We start from the raw sequence: 20,363 nt of genomic DNA on the forward strand, positions 1-20,363 counted from the left end.
ACGTTGACAGAGAGTTTATTGGAGATGAGTATTTGTAAACCCCCCTTTGCTCGTCCAACTTGTGATCTTATAGCTTCCATGAAGGTACAGTCATTAGCTTTTTAAAAAAAGGGAAAGAATCCAAAGATCCGAATTCATACAGGCCAATTACTTTATTAAACTCCGATTATAAAATAACTACTAAGATGTTATCATTACGTCTTAATGATCAGGCGGTGGATTTGATCCATCCAGATCAAAATGGCTTTATAAGAGGCAGACAATTATTTACTAACACACATTTTTTAGTTGAAGCATTAGATTATTTTGAAGCACGTGGGATACAGGCCTTGGTCTTACTTTTAGATGCAGAAAAAGCTTTTGATTTGGTGGTATGGGACACCCTTTTCATTATTTTATCTAAGTTTGCCATTTCCCAACGCATCATTAATTTGATAAAGAATTTGTATGTAGGCGCTAGAGCAAACATAATTGTTAACAAGTCATTAGCAGGCTCAATTTTAGTTCAACGTGGCACTAGGCAAGGCTGCCCTTTATCACCTATTCTTTTTGCCTTTTTTATCGAACCATTAACTATTGCTATCAGGAATTGTTTTCAGATCAAACCTCCAGTTACCTCAATGGCCAAAATTAAACTTTACGCAGATGATATTATGCTACTTATTAAACCTGATTTGGAATCACAGACCTATATTTTTCAAATTTTTGAAGAGTTTGAATCTCTAGGAGGTTATCGAATTAATAAAAAAAAGACAGAAATATTGGTTTGTGGGGGTGGGAACCCAGTTTTACATAAAGATTTACAAGGCTGCATTAATTTAAAACCTAAAAGATATCTAGGAATTTTGTTCTCTTCAAATATTTTGGATTTATATACACTTAATTTTGTTCCATTAATTAAAAAAGTCCAATCAATGTTCACTCGCTGGGATCCTCTGCCTTTAACTATTCTCGGACGCATCAATTTAATTAAAATGTCAATCCTTCCTCTTTTCAATTTTTTGTTTTGCATCAATTCCAGTCTATTTGTCGGGTACTTTTTTTTCCAAAATAGAATCTATGTTCTCTAAATTTATTTGGGCAAAAAAAACACCTAGATTAGATATACGGACATTAACTGCAGAAACTAACTATGGCGGTCTTTCTTTACCAAATTTGAAAGATTATTATTTTGCTTACTTTGCACAGTACTTAGAGAGATTTAAGAACAGGAATGCAGTAACTAGTTGTTTTATAAAAAAAATTTTTGATTTGATATGCTCAGAAATACAAATACCATCGCCGTTGTTTGTATTGAAATCCCCCAAATTTGTGCGGTATAAAATCCTAAATTGGTTTTTTAAACGACGTAATGCAATGCTTAAGAGATATTCACTTCCACATTTTCATTTACTAACTCCCTTAATTGGAGTGTTTTCTTTTTTAAAGATTAAAGTCAATCCCATTGTAATAAAAAATTGGGGTAGGGCTGGGTTTAAAACATTATCTGACTTTTTGGTAAGCGGGACTTGGCTCTCAGTTACTGAGATGTCAGCTCGAATTGGTGGCAATTTTTTGCTAATTGGTTCCTACTCTAATTTAATTTATCCTATGTTGGCGCAATTAGATCCCGGTACCATTGCGAATCATACTTCTACTCTTGTTTTAGATCTTTTTATTAATAATTTGGAGAAGAAACCAGGAGTATGGAAACAGTGTCTGACACAAAGTCGGGAGGTAGAGTTGACTGCTAAAGTTATCCGTAAATGGTACACTCAAGAAAATGTTATATTGTCACCGGAAATCTGGAAAACCATTAATCAATTTAATTTCTGCGTACTGCGTGGTGCCAACTGGCGCCGAATGCTGTATTTTAGCAAGTGGCTATTATATCGTACACCAGTAATAATTGCTAAAATGTATAACAATGCGTCTGCTTTTTGTTTCAGACATTGCAATTGTGAACAAGCCAATTGGTCTCACATTATTATGTCTTGTCCTAAAATTAAGCATTTCTGGGAAGAAATTATTGGTTTTTTAAAGACTTATTGTTTGTTATCTGTCCCATGCAATGCAACAATGTTATTATTTGGATATGACCCTGATTGTATATTTTCCAGTCACCTGGCAAAATTGATTTATATTATAATGGCTGTGGCTAGATCTTTATTACTGCAGAATTGGCTTTCAACCTATATCCCGACGCTGCAGGAATGGTTGGAAAAAATGAAAAGGGTCAGGAAAAGCGAACTTTTATATGCTCAAAGAGTTGGGGGTATTAGAAAATTCGATCAAATTTGGGGATGTTATTTTGAGTAAATTGGTTTAACATTACGTTAAGTTGAAACTAAATGTAATTGTTATTTTTCTGTGTTTTCTTATTTTTTATGTATGCTGTATATAATCTGAATACAACTTCAATAAAAATAATTAAAAAAAAAAAAGATCTTATAGCTGCTAGGAAATGAGAGGAATGCCCTCCCACGTGAATCGGGCTAACACATCAGGTCTCTTATAGACATAGGATGTCATAGCTAAAGATTAAATTAACCCAGTCAGTTATTGAGACCTTGCTTGCTAGCCCGTTCACGTTCCAGGTAGCAAACCCACACCTCTCTATATGGGGACTCTCTGCCTGGATGGTCGTTAATAAACTTTCAGGGGCACTAAAATGATCAACACTGGGTGTTATAACATTATTGGCTACTACCATCTCCTGTATAGTGTATTCCTGCACAGTAGGTATAAGTGTATGTACCATCTTGGATTGGTGCTTTGTCTGGTTGCCCATGGAGATGTCTTTATCAGACACAAACTGATGTTCCCTATAATCCCCAGCACAACCTGGCTCAGTACTGAGCCATTCGTTGTCATCTAATCTACTCAGTACTTCATATCTATTGGGCATTGCAAATGCCGGGGCACGGGGTGTGTACAGACTTCGAATAAATCTCTCGATTTGAAAATTCGGTACGCCATTATGGCATTGATTTATGCCCCTCAAGTGGCGGTAGAAAAAACCCAGTGGGAATATACTCATGTCTAATAGCTCAACAGGTAAGACCGCTATATTTTTTAGGATACCTTCGGCAATTCTAGGGTATTTAAAATGGATTATGGCACAGTCACCTCCATGAGTTTTTTCCAAAGGCCCAATCCACCCCACTCTCCTTGTGAGCAAGATTTCATGTGCTCTACTGGGTGAAAATTACTGTCTGTTACTAAGCCAATGAACTACCTTATTCATCAGACTTTCAGTAGTTTCCCTGGTCCCTGATCTTAGGGAAGGGACATTGACTAGAACAACTATATATGGACAGCTAGCGGGTGGCAAATTGATGGTAACTATATCTTGTGGGGACAGACTATTATCGATATTATGGGGATGTTGGTTAGGGCCTCTTTCATATTCTGCCCTACTCTCACTCCTAGGAGTAGTACTACTACACTCTAGTATGTCTCTGCTTGGGATCACATCTGATTTGGAGCAAGTTAGGCCCGCAGTGTTAGGAGGCTGGCCACTTGTGATCTTAATCCTATCACGTCATATTTGTTGAAAGTTCTCAACCTGTTGCACTCAGGTCCCCACGTTGCCTTTTTTCAATTCCTCCTGCACCCTACATAGCCTTTCTTTAAGTGGATTTACTAGATTACTAATAACAGTAGTTTATTCCAAAATGGTGTCCAAAAATGAGAGTCCATATAATTGCGTTCTTCAGAGCCCCTTCCTGGTAGTAAGAATTCTTCTGGGGTTCGGGAGTCAACAGGAGACTTTCTCTTCCGTTTTGCTGCTGGTTGGTGAACCATATTCAACGCTTTTGTAGCCCTTGATGTTGTTGGTTCCGGGGTAGTATGTATCAATCCCTGTTCAAAATCAGTCATAGTAGAAGTCTGGCAAATGTGTACACTAATGCCTCTTGTTTGATCAATTTGGTCATTACTTAGGCCTACAGAATTGTACACAAAAGTTGTGCTTTCGGCACACCAACTTGCTCTGACCCCCCCACCCCCCACCCCCATCTTGACCAAGTGAGGTGACAGACAGGTGCCGCTCTGTCAAGTCAATTTCCTTAGTTAGAGCTCTAACAGCGCGGGCCAGGTAGTTATCAATGGTGGTATTGCGCTTAGGTGTACTTAGTGGTTCCGTTGTTGTTGGCTTTGTGGTCCCCAACTTTATCCGACCCATCTTATTTGGCATATGTTACCCCTATTCAGAGTCAACAAAATAACTATGGAGCAGACTTACCTCACTCTGTGACTCCGTGCTATCCTGTTAACATCTGTGTTTGACCACCACATTCAATAACGTCTCTCAAGATAGCAATCAAGGCAGCAACAAGTATTATGTTTTTTAACTCACAGATTTTATGTTGTATTCGAGTCTGTAGTCCCGATAAGTCCCAACTTGGAGATGGAAACCAAAAGCCAATGGGAATGGCCCTGCCCTGGCTCTTCCTGTCGATGACGGGCGCAGGACAGGCCCGGGCTTTGCCCGGGCACGTCCCGCGCCGCGGGATAACTGGAGCGCTTTTGAGCACGTTGGCAGCTCCCCCCCCTCCAGGGAGACTGATGACTTGTGGGGATTGGAGTCCCCACTGTAGGCAATACTGGTGGCACAAGCAGGAACCGGCACAAGAAGAAAGCGTCCTGTGCCGCAGGATAACTGGAGGCTTTTGAGCACGTTGGCAGCTCTTCCCCACTCTTGGGAGACTGATGACTTGTGGGGATTTGAGTCCCCTCTGTAGGCAATCCAGCGGCACAAGCAAGGACCTGCACAAGAAGAAAGCGCCCCCTTGTACTTTTACATTTCCAATTAAAGCAGTGATAGGTCACCTAAAACACTATGAGGATGTGTAAATGAGGAGTAAGTAGAGTGAAAAGTAGGGAGCAAGATAGAGCGAATGAAACAGAGTTTTGTTGAGACAGCAGTCTCCAAAAAAAACTTAGTATAGTAGTGGATGGAATAGGAGTGTGTTGTGGGTAGCTCTTAGGCATCTGAGTAACAGGTGGACAGGGATGGAACAGGAGAGAAATGGAAGAAGGAGTGGGTGTCTGAGAACATTGAGTACCCGGTTTCTGCATGCCTTGATTACCTGAGAGATGTGGGCCATGGGTTCCTTTGAGGTTCTCGGTTTGGAGGTCTCCATGGAAATCTAGACACAGCAACCTCTAGAGGTTGTGAGCCTGGTATATAATTAGATGGATGTAAGGCTACGGTCTCATAGAGTACCAGTGTCAGGGTCATCTAGTCACTGGGGACATAAGGATACAATGGGGTGCATGGGGGTGGTGTGTCTTTGGCACTGTAGGAGTTCAGTGATCGGATTCTATAGGGGTCAGGGTCTGTGGTTCGCTAGTGGCTTCAGGCTTGGCATCCTTTATGTTTCTGAGCCTGTGAACCACTAGGAGCCTCGGGCCCTGGTCCCCTGCCGTGGTGGGCTGAGGTCCTCTGGTGGGATGAATGTGCAAGTGTCCCCACTCTGACCTGCTATTCGTTAGTGAGATGAGCCCTGGTCTTTCATTTTCTAAAGTAAAACATAGCAGGACCCATGGAGCTATTTGTATGACATGAGCTGACCCTGTCATTCACTCTCTCATTTCAGAATCTGGCGAACGACCGTGGCCTGGACAGAAAAACTGAATGGAAAAGCTACATAAGGTGAGCTTTGAAAAGTCCCATGTCATTTCCAATGCTTGCTATCTATTGGAGTGTGAACAGTGCTTAATTTGAGCCGGTGGTTTCCGATGGTTTCCGGTGCTGGACACTGGCACTTAATTGTCTACACCGTTTCTTGTGACAGTCTGCCAGAAGGGGGTGCTGTCTGGCTAATTTAGAGATGACCACAACAACAGTTCGTTATTACTTTAACATACATTAAAAATTACTACTTCATACCACCCAAGCCATTCTTATAGCTTTGTAGGCCTGAAATAGTCCTAATTGTCACACTCGTAGGATTGTGATGGTTAGTAGTTGTGTTGTTACTATCATTGGCAGTATGGCAGGCGCAATGTCTACTGCAAGCTACAGTGGGCTCCTGACGAGAGCTTAATGTTTTACAACCCAAGCACTCCGTTACAGAGTTCCATCTCAAGTGTCTAGAAGCCAAAGGGAAGACCTAAACACCTCAAATTCAAGCCTCATGCCCTCCCACACCATGGCATATGTTCTTTGCTTTAGAAAAGAAAGTGCAAGATCACACAGTTGTAAGGGGTTGACTGGTACCACAATTATTGCTCCCACAGAAGCGGGCTGGCACCCAAGTGTGAGACGCTCTTTGGTGTGTATTTTGCTGTCAATGAGGTCCCTGCTTCTAAAGTTGAGCTCTTACTACTAAAGGTCTATGTTCTCAGCACCTCTCTTTTCTAAAACTTCACTCTTCTTCTGCCTCTCTCCCCCTATAGTATTATATTTATATCATTGTAATTTCTATAGCACTTACTACTCGTGATGGAGCATTGAAGCTCGTTACAGTGAGTAGCACGTGAGTCTGAAACCAAGGTTAGTGGTTAACCCAGTGGGTATTGGACGTTGCTCATCTCCTTTCCTTTGTCTCGGAACTAAATGTTTCTCCTCTCTCACATCTTCTGTCTAAACCCTTTTCCAATCGACCACCCTCTCTTGTACTTTTCTTTGCACTTCTCCCCCACTCCTCCTCTTCCATGCATTTTTATCCTGTCCCCAAAGCTTCCTGTTAACTAGGCTTCTCCTCTCTCCACCCTCCTTCCAAGAGCATCACAAGGATGCCCTGACAGAAACAAGGAAATGTCCCCTGTGCAGTTGAGGTAGTAAAATACACCAAATATGAGAGTGCAGCGGGCTCCTGTGCGACTGCACCTCCTGCACCAGTGGTATCTAAGCCCCTGCCTCCTTCTCCCCTAAAATGTTTCCTGTCCACAATTCCCTTTTTATCACAAAACTGTTCTTCTCTTCCCTACCCCACTAAGGTAAACGTTTCACTTCTTACAAACTCTCTTAAAGAAACATACTCAATTTACCTCTTCCCATATCTCTTCTTATACATTTCTTGACTGAATATTTGCCACCCACTCTTTAGAAAGCAGCTCTCCATTCTCCCTCTCTGTGATAAACCTCTCCTCGCTGAACTTCCCTCCGTCTTTGGCTTACATACCATATTATTTAACTACTCTCCTCTCGCCCCCTTTAGTAATTTACCCTCCCCCCTCACTACGCCCTGTAACTAAGACTTTCTCCCCGTCCCTGTGGAGGGCTGGAAGGCCCCTCTGCGCTCGAGATGGTCTCTGCACTTCTCACGAGGGGAAATGACCCGGTGGACTTTTAATGAATTCCTCCTGAGCAGTGAGGAGGCCTCCAGTGCACCCGCACAAAGGGCCTCTCTAAACCCTAGCTAGAGAGGGGCCTGAATCACAAACATGGGCCCCTCCACATCAACCCAAACCACAGCTAACCCATAAAGGAGCATAAAGGCAAACATTACGAGGAGATGTGGTCCGGTGCCTAAATTTAATGCAATGAAAATTTGAAATCCGAGTTACAATCGTGTGACGTCCATTTCCACCAAATGGTTATCTGACTGGGTCTCATTTCTTTGCTCTGTCAATTTGGAGTACAACTAGAAACGGGTGCACCCCGTCAATTAAATGTACTTCTTTAGTCTACAGTGTTGTCAAGAGTAGGGGTTCTCAGTCTAAACACTCATGGCTATTTTTCACAAAAATTTTGACCAGTGGCGGCTGATAACTTTTGAAGTGGTGCCGGAAAAAGTTAAATACTTACATAACTATAAGCAGAATGTACTTCTGCAACTTGATTTTTTTCTGCAGCATATAACTAAAGTTCTCCAGTATTGGGGTGTCTTTCGTGGATTCACATGCTTGAATATTCCCCGTCGTCGAAGTGGGAGCCCCACGGTAAATAAAATAGCAATAAACCAATAATATATGTATATAAAAACATAATTACATACATTCCAAAACCATAAATACTTATAAGTACTAAGGTTAGCATTAACACATAGGAATACATAGAAGACAAGAAAACCTTTATAGCATATCCTTGTCATTATGTTAGTCCAAACTACAGCCAATCAGGCGCAAGCACCCCTCTAGAACCTTCTCCTCAGAGGCTCAGGCCCTCTGATTTTCTACAGCACGTCGTGTGAAGGGAGTCTCCCTGAGCTCTGCTCGGTTTTCAACTTCTTTCAAGATTTCTACATTTTTTTTTTCTTTTTCTGGGATGTCTTCAAGTAAGAAGTCTTTGTTTCGACCATGTGCTTTTTGTGGGAAATTGCAGCTCTTCTCAGAGGACCCTCACAAGAAGTGTATTTACTGCCTCTATCCAGAGCATGAGGTAGGAAAATGTACAATTTGCAGGACTTTCTCCACCAAGACCCATAAGGACAGGGAAGGGCGTCTCCTCCTGTGGTTGCCGGAAAGCCTTGCGTCACGTGTGTCTAGAGCCATTTCTAAATGTAGCAGTGTGCAGGATTTGCCTTCTCCTTTCCTGAAAAAGAAGAAACTTCAACTTCAGAAGGCTCCTGCTGTGTCTCCACCTCCTCCTGCTACGCCTACGCCCCCGAGATCTGACTCTCATGCGTCCACGGCTCCTTCTACGCATGTTTCCACTAAAAAACATGCTAAATCGTCGACGGGAGCGTCGATGATCGTTCTGACGACGAAATCTGCCATCTCCAGCTCTCTGACGACGACAGTGACTATGACTTGTGCCAGCGGCTGCGTCGACGTCATCAGTGTCGACGATGGTGTGTGTGAGCTACAAATCTGTCTAGTCGACGATCCCAATCTCATCGTCGATGACTAAGAAGGCAATCTCGTCGACATTGAAATCTTCGTCGACGATTACTGTGAAGAGAGCCTCTTCGTCGGCGGGTGCTCCATTGGCAATGGCTCCGTCGACGGCTGATAGATTCTGGGCAGCTCGAAGCCCTTCGGAGCTGCCACTCTGAATACTTCGCTGGCGAAGGCATTCGTGTCTCACGAGTGTCAGCTGCGGATTCTACGCCTAGTGGCTCTCATCCGTTCAAAAGGGTCAGTTTCAGTTTGTGTATTGAAGTCTTTTCTTGGGATGACGTCCTCCTGCATCTCCCTGATCCCAAATTGCAGGCTCAAGAGTCGCCCAATTCAGGAGGAAATGGACAAACAGAGGCGTCAGGTCACCGGTTCTTTTAATGATCTGGCCCTGGTGACTGCTCGGATGAGATCCGCTCTCCAATGGTGGGCTCAACCGTCAAACATCGCTGCCGGTACTTCTTTCCTAACCATCGCTCCGGAGCTCGTCCTTACCACGGATGCCTCCCTGGAAGGTTGGGGCGCACATCTTCAGGAGCTATCCATAAAGGGCAAGTGGACCCTGTCTCAACGTTCCTGGCACATCAATAGACTTAAACTAATGGCCATTTTCCTGGCGCTCAAGTCTTTCCATCTTCTTCTCCAGGGAGAATCAGTGCTCATTCAAAGCGACAATACCACAGATATGCACTATGTAAACACGCAGGGTGGCACCAAGTCACTGCTCCTTTGTCAGCTGGCATAGAGCATCTGGGACTGGGCACTCTGTCGCCAAATTACTCTGACAGCGGTTCACCTACCAGGCATCTCCAACATCCTAGCGGATTCCCTCAGCAGGTCCACGTCCTTGACCCACGAGTGGGAGTTGCAACAGCCGACTCTGGACTTTATCTTTCGGCTGTGGGGTCGCCCGGACATGGATCTTTTTGCGAGCCCTGTGAACCGGAAATGCCAGTCTTATGCAAGTTTGCTTCCCCATCAAGGGTCATGCAGGAATGCCCTTTTGATGGACTGGTGCTATCTATTCGCTTACGCTTTTCCGCCGATTCCGCTGGTTCCTTGAGTGTTGTGGAAGATGCGGAGACAGCCGTGCCACATTCTCCTGATCGCTCCCAGATTGTTATTGTTATTGTTACTTTAGGTTATATAGCGCCATCTCACCTACAGGTCTCAAGGCGCTTATGACCAAAGGAGCAGCCAGGAAATCTCACGCAGAAAGAAGGGAAAGAGCAATAGATTATATAGATCCAAAGGCTTCTCTAAACAAAAGAGTTTTTAGCTGTTTCCTAAAGCATAAGAGGCTAGTCTCTTTCCGAAGATAGTCTGGCAGCTTATTCCACAACAGTGGAGTCTGTATGGAAAAGGCTCTTCCACCCTTAGTTGCCATTTTAAAACGGGGGCAGGCCAACAGCTGGGCGTCGGATGATCTAAGAGTCCGTTTAGGCAGATATGGAGTCAGGCGTTCCTTAATATAGGCAGGCGCCTGTCCATAAAGCGTCTTATGCGCAATACACAGACTCTTAAATTCCACCCTCTGTTTCACCGGGAGCCAATGGAGTTTTAGCAATAACGGTGAAGCATGAGAGCATCTAGGAAGCCTAAAAATTAGACGCGCAACATCATTTAAGACAACTTGCAGTCTGTGTGTCAGATTTTTCGGCAAACCCAAGTAGAGGGCGTTGCCATAGTCCAGGTGTGATATAATGGTGGCAGAGACCACCGTACGGAGCATAGATTGGGATAGGAGGGGAACTAGCCTACGCAGCTGCCCAATTAGGCCGATACATGTGCCCACGACGGTTGAGATCTGAGCCGTCATTGACAATTCCTGGTCAATTTTTATGCCAAGGCTTTTCACACTTGGCACTGGCAGCGGTGCGGATCCAAGATCCAAGATGGCCTCGACAAGCGTGGTTCTCGGAACTGCTGCTTCTCTCACAGTGCGAACCCATCCGCCTTCGTCCTCGTGCGGATCTCCTCACAATGGACAAGGGTCAGGTCTGTCATCCGGACCCCTCCTCTCTCAAATTATCGGCCTAGAACCTGAACACCTTGAATTTGCCCACTTGAACATTTCGCCAGCATGTAGAGAGGTTCTTGCCAATGCGATAGCTCCAGCCACAGTAAAGACTTACAAGCTAAAGTGGAAAAGGTTCTGTCACTGGTGTGCATCTGCCAACATCCATCCTGTGCACTCCTCTCCTGCTCAGCTTCTACCGTTCTTGCTGCATTTGGCTCAACCAGGACTTTCCCACTCCACTTTGAAGGTCTTACTAGCGGCAATATCTTGTTTCCGGCAGGATGGGTCTTCCTCTCTCTACTCTTCCAGAGTCATTCGGCAGTTTTTCAAGGGGCTGTTCAGGATGTTCCCGCCCATTCGGTGTCCTCCTCCTACCTGGCATCTCAATGTTGTTTTGGCGCAATTGATGAAGGCGCCTTTTGAGCCAATCCACAAAGCGGATTTGAAATTCTTGAACCTTGAAAGTAGCTCTTCTTCTTGCTTTGACCTCCTCACGTCGCGTGAGTGATATCCACGCCTTTACCATTCAGCCTCCTTTCCTTCAATTCAAATCGGACTGTGTTGTACTCCGCACCAACCCAGCATTCATGCCTAAGGTGCCAACTGATTTTCACCTCAATGAAACAGTGTTCTTACAGACTTTCTTTGCTAATCCCCAATCTCCAGCGGAGCAGCGTTTGCATTCTTTGGGCGTTAAAAGATGCCTTAAATTCTACATCGACAGGACAGCGCCCTTTCGTAGGTCTGATCAACTGTTCGTTGCTTATGGACAAATGCGCAAGGGGCGTACTGTTACCAAGCCAACTATTGCACGTTGGATTTCCTCCACTATTTCCTTCTGTCATCAGAAGGCTGGCAAGCCTCTTCAGTCTACAGTGAGAGCTCATTCCACCTGGACGATGTCATCCTCTACTACCCTGTTTGCTGGTGTGACGATTCACCAAATATGTCGAGCAGCCACGTGGTCCAGCAGGCACACTTTCATGAAGCACTACTTCCTTGAGACGATCAACGAAGCTGATACAGCAGTGGGCCAAGCGGTGCTTCGTAATCTTTTTAAATAAGGTGAGCCTCTTTCCTGCTCTCCGCCTGTACAGTCTTTTTACTATTATCGGTCTGGTAGCTTATGTCATTTCATTGCATTTTCATGCTAATGCACTGCTATTTTGTCTTGTGGCCAGCTATTACTGCTCACTATTCTATTCAAGCATGTGAATCTATGAAAGACACCCCAATACTGGAGAAGAACAATTGTTACTTACCTGTAAACGGGGCTTCTCCAGTATTGGTGTCTTTCATAGATTCACATGCGACCCACCCACCTCCCCTCAGAGGCTCGCTTCTCCTCCTAGACTTTTTTATCACTCTTGTGCTAAGAAAATCTGAGGGCCTGAGCCTCTGAAGAGAAGGTTCTAGAGGGGTGCTTGCGCCTGATTTGCTGTAGTTTGGATTAACATAATGACATGGATATGCTATAAAGGTTTTCTTGTCTTCTATGTATTCCTATGTGTTAATGCTAACCTTAGTACTTATAAGTATTTATGGTTTTGGAATGTATGTAATTATGTTTTTATATACATATATTATTAGTATATTGCTATTTTATTTACCGTTGGGCTCCCACTTCGACGACGGGGAATATTCAAGCATGTGAATCTATGAAAGACACCAATACTGGAGAACCACAGTTTACAGGTAAGTAACAATTATTCTTACTTGCTAGTCTTAATTCTTACCTTGATCGACGTCCAGATGCTGCTATGCTCCCCAATTGGCAAGTAAGGAACAGAACTCTTTTGCATTTATCTCAATTTACACTCTTTCCTTGTGCTCACACACTTTTGCTTGTCCTCAAACACTCCCTCTCATGTTCCTACGTCCTCTCATGCTCACAGATGTCATGCTAGCACACTTGCTCTCAAGCTCTGACCCTCCCTCTCAAGCTAGTTACTATAATACCCTCACACCATACCGCAACACTTAATGAGATGAGGAGATCCATCTGCATCCTAGACTACATGAATTTGAAAGTAAGAGGAAAATCACCCAAAGCCCAATGGGATGCCAGTCTGCAGTAATTCCAGCTGCCAGATGGAAACACTTTAGGGCCCAACAAAACCTTGGTCTTTTTTAAACAAGTTTCAAACATCAATGTAGTCCCTATCCATCCAAAACAACTGCAAGCCCTACCATTGGTAGAAGAGTGTTATACAACCAGCAAGTAACATTACTTTGCCCATTATGTTGTACTTCCTGGAAAATAAGTTGCTTTAGAACTTTTTACTGCTTCTGGGAGCAAGTACGGACCACTAAACAGTTTCTGAGGTGATCTTGTAAATGTTCCTTACTATATGCAGGTCTGAGTTCTCAGACGTATGAGGTTACACAATAGGATTCAACAGCTTCCTTGATCATCAAGGCAAGCAATGGGTGAGCAGTCAAGACATGAGTTCTATATGAGGTTGTTAGATGGTTGGTACCAGGTACAGTTTCATAGTTATATCACCAATGTGCATCCAAATGACTGTCCAGATCTAGTTCTCTTAGGAAGGTAATATTAAACGTAATGTAAAACCAAATGATAATAAAATAAACACTATGCACACAGAAGAAAGGCAGAATGATCAAAAAGTATGTGTTCCAAAGTTATAACAAAAATTGGAAAGGTGAAACCTGGAGGCCAATCTATAATGGGCAACAGTGGGGGCATGTGAAATCATTGGGTGGCTAATGTTAAGTCAATAGTAAAATGTCAGTCCATGGCACTTCAGAACCGTGGATAGCCCACTCTTTGTCATTTGTGCTGAAGTCTTCTCTTAATCTTACCTCATGAAGGGGAAGATACATTGTCAGGGAAAATCTCTGCCTGGTGGTTTGGAAAGATATTGACCATTGATTTTGTGAGCTGCTCATTTCCCCATTGTATTAAACAAAGAATCTTGCAGTTGATGCTAGAAGCGGACATGCACTTCTGGTGTACATAGTCTCGCCGTATACCAACCTCTACCTGGGGCCAAGATCAGCAGTTTGGACACTGCAAGCCCTGTGGAATTTGCTCTTGATGGGGGTTACTCTTGGTGCAAGAGGGTGAGGATCCAATCTTTAGAGCTGAAGATGCACATTCTACACATCCTCCTGCCATACCAGATCTCACGATGACCAGACTTCATTCTGGGATGCAGACACCAGGGTGAAGCAAGATACTGTTTGAGAGGTCTGGATACACCAGGAATGTCTGGTACCGTGGGAAAATAGTGACCCTTTACACCTGTGCATGAGGCCAGGGAGAAGGTGAGGAAGCCCATGAGGCCAAGCTGGCAGGTGAGGCTGGTATTGTGCATCCCTCAGCGGCTCTCAACGTTTTTAGGGTGTCAATCCAGGTGTGTGATGGTCAATCATGAATCATCGGTTTCAAAGTTGCCTGGAGTTCTAGCATTAGGAGGCAGCCATGGGTGTGCTGCCTTCCTGAGTAGCTGGTCTCACCACCTTCAGCTATCAGGCTGCTGTTTCATGCAGATGAGAGAGTGATCTGGCCAACAGGGCTGCCATCCTGTTTGACCTGTGACCTGTGGAGTGTGGCCTCTGCAGTGCTTTAGTCTAGCCCTCCTCATGGATCAGTCTAGGTGCACAACGTTTTTCTTTGGATCCCCTCCTGTTGAAGCAGAATCATTTTATTGCCAAATGACATGGCCGCCTAGTTTTGATTCCACTTCATGTTTTTTTCATTCACCACATAATACTTTTCTGTCTCTTTATCTCACTCTTGCAGGTTCAATTTAATTCCTGATTTCTCTCTTTGTTACCGTTTTCCTATCATTCTGTTCCAACTTCCTTCTTTTTTTTCGTTTCCCCTTTCTTTCACTTGGTCAAAATCTGACAATGAAAAATAAATATTGGTCTCCAGAAAATGAGTGCTGGTGCCCACCACCTGGAAACACTAGCACAAATCAAGCTCTGGGTTTTCACTATGGGTGGGTAGGACTTTATCTGACCACCCTAGCTTGGCGACGCAGGCTCCCATTTAATGGCAAATGTGTTCATTGATTCGGTCAGGTGGCAGAACAGGCTTCTCGAGTTCATGTCAGTTTCCTGTCCAGCTTCTCCTTCTAGGAAGAGGGTGAGCACCGGACTGGCCTCATTCCGGAATTACCTCTACAAACATCCTAATAGCTCACCAGGCTGTTAAAAGTACTGCCTTCGGGGTCCAGTACTTGTGGATTATGAGAGCAGTCAAAGGATCACAACTCCCAATCAGAGCAGGACATCTTTCACATTGAAGGTTTTTTTTTTATAAAATAGAGACTGAGGCCATGATTACAACTGGCGCTTTTTCGATTTTGGTGCAAACTGTGTTCCAAGGTGCACACATCAGAATTTTACACTGTTTAAAACACCTTACTCACCAAGTTTTACCTGCTGTAAACTTGTGGGAAATAATATTTGGGGAGGGGTGGGGCACCATTTGAAATGGGCAGATAGCAAACGTGCTATTAGCGAAAGGTAATAATACCTCCTGATTTGGAATCCTGTTTTAGGGGCAAAAGATAATTTGAGCTGAAAATAGGATTAGCTTTCTACTTCTCATTAGGATCCAAAGTCTTTTATAAAACACTAAACTGGGCACTGCCCACTGGCGAGAACCCTGAAGGAGATAATACCACCCTTTGGACCCCACTCTCTCCTTCAAACACTAGACGCATTAGCAGTGCCTGGGGCCCACTTCTATGTACCTTTCATACACCACAGTCTCCTCTCCTCACCCATTACCCATTACTGTATCTCATAGGCACGGCTTCTTTTCTTCCCTTTAAGATATTGCAGTCATCCCCATTGTCAGTGCCATCCGTACGTCCCACATCTGTCGCAAATTGCAGCCACTCCAAGGTATTGATTGTTGTCATGACACCTTCATAAGCTTCACACAGTGAAGTCTTTCTCCGTATTGGTACCGTCCCACCCACTCAGCCTGCCTTTCATACAGTACAGTAATTCCATGTGTCTGGAGCCAACCCCTTAAGAATGCCCTTCACGCAGTGCGTGTGTTTGCAGTGCCTGTCTGGAGTCCTCACACTCAGTGCACCCTCCACACACTGCAGTCCTTCCAGTGTCTGGTTCCTTCCCAAGCACTGCACACTCCACACTCCACACAGGGCAGCTCTTCCCGGTGCCAGGGGCCATCCCACCCTCTACACCCTTCACACAATGCAGTCCTTCCCGGTGTCTCGTTCCCTCCTGTAGTGTTCTGCTGGACACGTTCTTGTGTTACAGGAATGTGCTGTACATACACTCTACACCCACCCATCACAGGCGTTACCGGTCAGGGGAACCTGCTAATATAAGGGGATGGGTGCAAGTGCTCTGGGCCAGTTCCAGTAACTATAATTCTGTGCCTGTGTGCGTTATTTGCAATTATGTGGGCCTAGAGCCCACCACTTTACACTTCTCGCCACTCACTGCAGACCTCCTCAGTGTGAGGTGACACCCGCACGCTCTACACGCCACAGAGCACAGCCATTCCCAGTGTCGGGGGCCATCCCACCCTCTGCACCCTTCACACATGGCATGTTCACCCTGGCCGCACCCATTGGAAGCGTTGAGTCTGTTTTCTTCTCTACCGCGTCTGTTGGCAGAGCATGCTCATTCCTATTCAGTATTCTTTTGATTCTTTGTTTTTAGATATAATATTACACTTGGATAGGCGAGCAGCAGAGATGTTCGTCCTCTCTTTGTGACCTAGAATGAACCCTGAAGCAAGGACATTCTCTTTTTCGTTGCACCTAGAGCTTTCCCACTTGATAGAACCTGATCTTTAAATCACCCTCTGTTCAGAGCTCTGGTTTTTGCAAACCAGCTGCTGGGAGCTGCATTAGCTCCAGGATGCAGCACCACTGTTCGAGGAGCCTTCCTAAAGATGTGTTCATTTGATGGATGGAATCAAGTGATGCTCAACTTTTGCAAAGACATTCTACTACCTTAGTGCTATTCCATTAATTTTGCTTCATTTGATTGTTTTGTCATTGTGTTGTCAATTATGTCAATGTTTGTGTAAGGTCACTTCCTGTGTTGCCATCAGTTATGCTAATGAGTTCTCACTCTTAAAAATGATCAAAACTTGAAAGCACTGCTAATCCCTAGCATAATCTAAACCACTTTTTATTACCACTTTTTACACTGAATAAAAAAGTGGGGCAGCCCAAAATTGTTGTTAGCAGCCCGACACTGGCGTGGCAGAATACAACAGATGCCTAATTTTAATTCCAATTCATACATCTTTCTTCCACCGCCCTACTCTTTGTGTCTCTTTATCTCACTCTAGCGGGCTCCTTTTCATCCCTTCCCTCTCCCTTTGTCAATGTTTTCCTATTTTTCTTTCCCTTCTTGTTTTCCTGTTGTTCTTTTCCTTGTTCTTCTTCTTCTTCCCTTTTATCCCTTTTACTCAGTCTTGCCTAAGTCAAAATGTTATGATAAAAAAGTCGTAGTCCTAAAAAATTGGCTACCAATGCCCATTACCTACAACCACTGGCAACACATTAACCATTCACCTCTTCATAGTTTAGCATCGCCTCTCCCTGCGGCCCTGATCTCGGTTCAGCTGGCAGAGATATAATTGATACACTGCAAGCTGGGCCTCACCCTCTCCGCCTCTCCCGTGTAACATTCTTGAAGTATTTCAGCAGAAAAAGTGAATAGAAAATAATGAAAATAAAAGCAAAATAAATCATGTGGCCAGTCATGGAATGGGAATTGTTTTCTTAAACAATCTCTCTCTCTCTCTCTCTCTCTCTCTCTCTCTCTCTCTCTCTCTCTAGTATTTTCTTTTTCTTTTATTTTATTTTCTCAATCTCTCTCTCTCTCTCTCTCTCCAGCATTTTCCTGTCTCTCTAATGTAATCAAAATGCTCACACAGACCCACCCGCAGTCTCACGGATACACTCTGGCGAATAAGGAAATCTTCATCAGGTGACAATTTCAAAAGGGGAAAGTCCAGCCCTGGCTGATTGCTGCTCCACCGGCGCTGGGAGCCGGGGTGGTGGCAGGGGGTGGAGGGGAGCAGGGGTGCTTGTGAGGAGCACCACTCCCGCTTTTGTTACAAGAGGCTGATATTGCAGCACTGCTGCAAAACCGGCCCCCAGTAACAAAACTGGCCCCAACGGGTACAAAACTGGCCTCCACCCCATCAGGGAAACGCCCAGTGCCCACCATGGCTAGTCCGGCCCTGGTTCCAAAGTAGGTAGTAAAAGACATTGGGCCTTGGCCTAGCATTTTGATATCATTTTTTTCACTGTATAAACTTTTCTCTAGATCCTTCTTCACCACCTTTACATAGACTACATGGATTGGAAGACCTATGGATGAAACAACTCGGTTACCTGCTGGCACAGGACACTGGGTACTTTATTGGCAAAGGGTAGCCAAAACTGTATGTAACTAGTGTGTTACATGAGCCCCAACCAGAAACCAGGGCCATAAGAACTTGTAGAACACTGTCTCAAAGGGTAAATGGGAAGCAAGATAAGTCTAAAAAAAAGGATGGTAAGGCAATTATCAGCCCTGCAATACCAACCCCTTTTGTTTTTACGGGCACTAACAATGATGGTAATGGAAATGGTGTAAGCATAACTCCTGATTTTCTAGCTTCGCTTATAAAAAATCTAGAAGCTTCTTTGACAACTAAAATGGAGGAGCTTATTAAACCATTAACGAGTAAGATAGATAACCTAGCAAAGGAAGTGACAAGGCTGGGTGGTCTGTTATCAGCAAAGAATAGTGTCACATCTAGTGGAAGTGTACACTCTGGGAGGAAAGGTAGAGAACCTGCCGATATCAACGATATATGTAATAAGGCAAGGGGGAATGCTGCTGTTGCAGTGGCCACTGGTTCTGAAACCCCTATTTGTCCAGACATCCCTGTGGCAGCGGCTCCGCCGATACCATCTACAAAGCAAATACACAGTAGAGCGCCCAGACCCCCGAGGTACAATCGCTATCTTAATTTACCACCAGATTGTGCTCCGTTTGTGGCTGTACTAACTAATGTGCCCCCCTGCGGGACTCATCCCGCATCTCCTTTTGATGAATCCCAATCCTCTTTGAAAAATAAAACTGTGTCTTGGCTCAATAAAAACTGCGGGTTCCCTGTCTCATACTCGGACCAAATTATGACAGTAAGACGTGTAAATTGGGTAGGGCCGTCTAAAAAGACTGGGACTGGGGTCTGTATAGTCGTAAATTTTAAGCACCCCCAGCACGTGGCAACTATCCTTCTGAGAGCTTCTGCATTGGTATATAACATGAATAGTATTTGTGTACGCCCCTTGGGTTATTTTTATGCGCATCTGTGTAAACCTACACCACAACAGAATTTAACCAGGCGGGGGCTTGAACCTTATACTCCTGTGCAGGAGTCTCAGTTTCTCTATAATGCTACTAACCCTTGTGGGTCAGGTGGGCCCATTAGAATTCATAATGGGAGTCCAAGTGACGGCCATTATCAATATGGGTCGAATTTAAATACACAGAATAGATTCGAAATGTTATCCGGTCTGGAGCAGTGTGACTGACTGGGGGCACCTGCGGCTCAGATTACTAGGGCTTCAGGTGAAATTACAAATTCTTTGAACCCGGTGGGTAAAACTTCAGGAAACCTTGTTGTCTCCTGGAATATTGCTGGTCTTGCGGCCAAAATGTCTGATGTAAACTGGGTTACCTACATCAAGCAGTTTTCTATCATTTGTCTCCAAGAGACCTGGGAGCTGGGCTGTAATCTGTTTTTAGAAGGGTATAAGGCCTTCTTTGTGCCGGCCTTGCCTTCATTGCGGGGAAGGCCCAAGGGGGGTCTTGTAGTCTTTGTTTCCATATTGATACCATGCGAAGTACGGAGACTGGAAGCTCAGCACACAGGGGTCATGGGACTAATTCTATCTGGTGGTAATGTTCTTGTGGGACTGGTGAATTTTTACAATGCTGCTTTTGATAGTGCAGGTTTGAATCATATCCATGTTCTTAATTCCTTTGTCTCTAATTTTATGGAAAAAGTGGGCCATAACCTCATGATTCTGGGGGATTTTAATCTGCATCCATGTGTAGATCCATTGCACAAGTGTTTATCAGAAATGATCTGTGCTCGTGCGGATTGTCTGCATATGGAGCACACCTTAGAGGGGGAAATGTGTAATGACTTAATGAATGACCTTGACCTCTCTTTGGCTATGTCTTTAAAGGACCCTTCATACTGTTTTGACATCCCTACTTTTAAGGGACATGGCAGGGGTACCTTCATTGACCATATACTTGTCTCGAGGACTATGCAAACTTTTTTAGAATCTTTCTGTATCCTCCCTAGTGAATTTAGTGACCATAATCCTGTCACAATCTGTTTGAACTGCCCATGGGGGAAAAATTGTCCTAAAAGTACTGTCCAAGGAAGATTGGGCACAACAGATGGGAGGAGGCGGTTAAAATGGTCAATTGACTCCGCGGATGCACTCTATAAAGACATCTCTGAAGGGTGTGCAGAGGACATTGACGTTTGTATCAACGGGGGAGGTGAACCTAAATTGGTTCTAGAGGCTTA

At 44.3% G+C, this 20,363-nt stretch overlaps 1 protein-coding gene across 1 annotated transcript in view; it reads left to right on the top strand.

Annotated features, from left to right (window-relative positions):
• Nucleotides 1-20,363, top strand: part of DMTN (dematin actin binding protein) — a 229,450-nt gene that overhangs the window by 90,166 nt on the left and 118,921 nt on the right. Inside the window, exon 3 of the mRNA XM_078666358.1 lies at nt 5,583-5,638. Within this exon, the coding sequence (XP_078522484.1) occupies nt 5,621-5,638 (18 nt within the window). The 5' untranslated portion in view covers nt 5,583-5,620. The remainder of the gene's footprint in view (nt 1-5,582; nt 5,639-20,363) is intronic.

Source organism: Lissotriton helveticus, chromosome 11 (genome assembly GCF_964261635.1).
Source record: "Lissotriton helveticus chromosome 11, aLisHel1.1, whole genome shotgun sequence".
Classification (NCBI taxonomy): domain Eukaryota; kingdom Metazoa; phylum Chordata; class Amphibia; order Caudata; family Salamandridae; genus Lissotriton; species Lissotriton helveticus.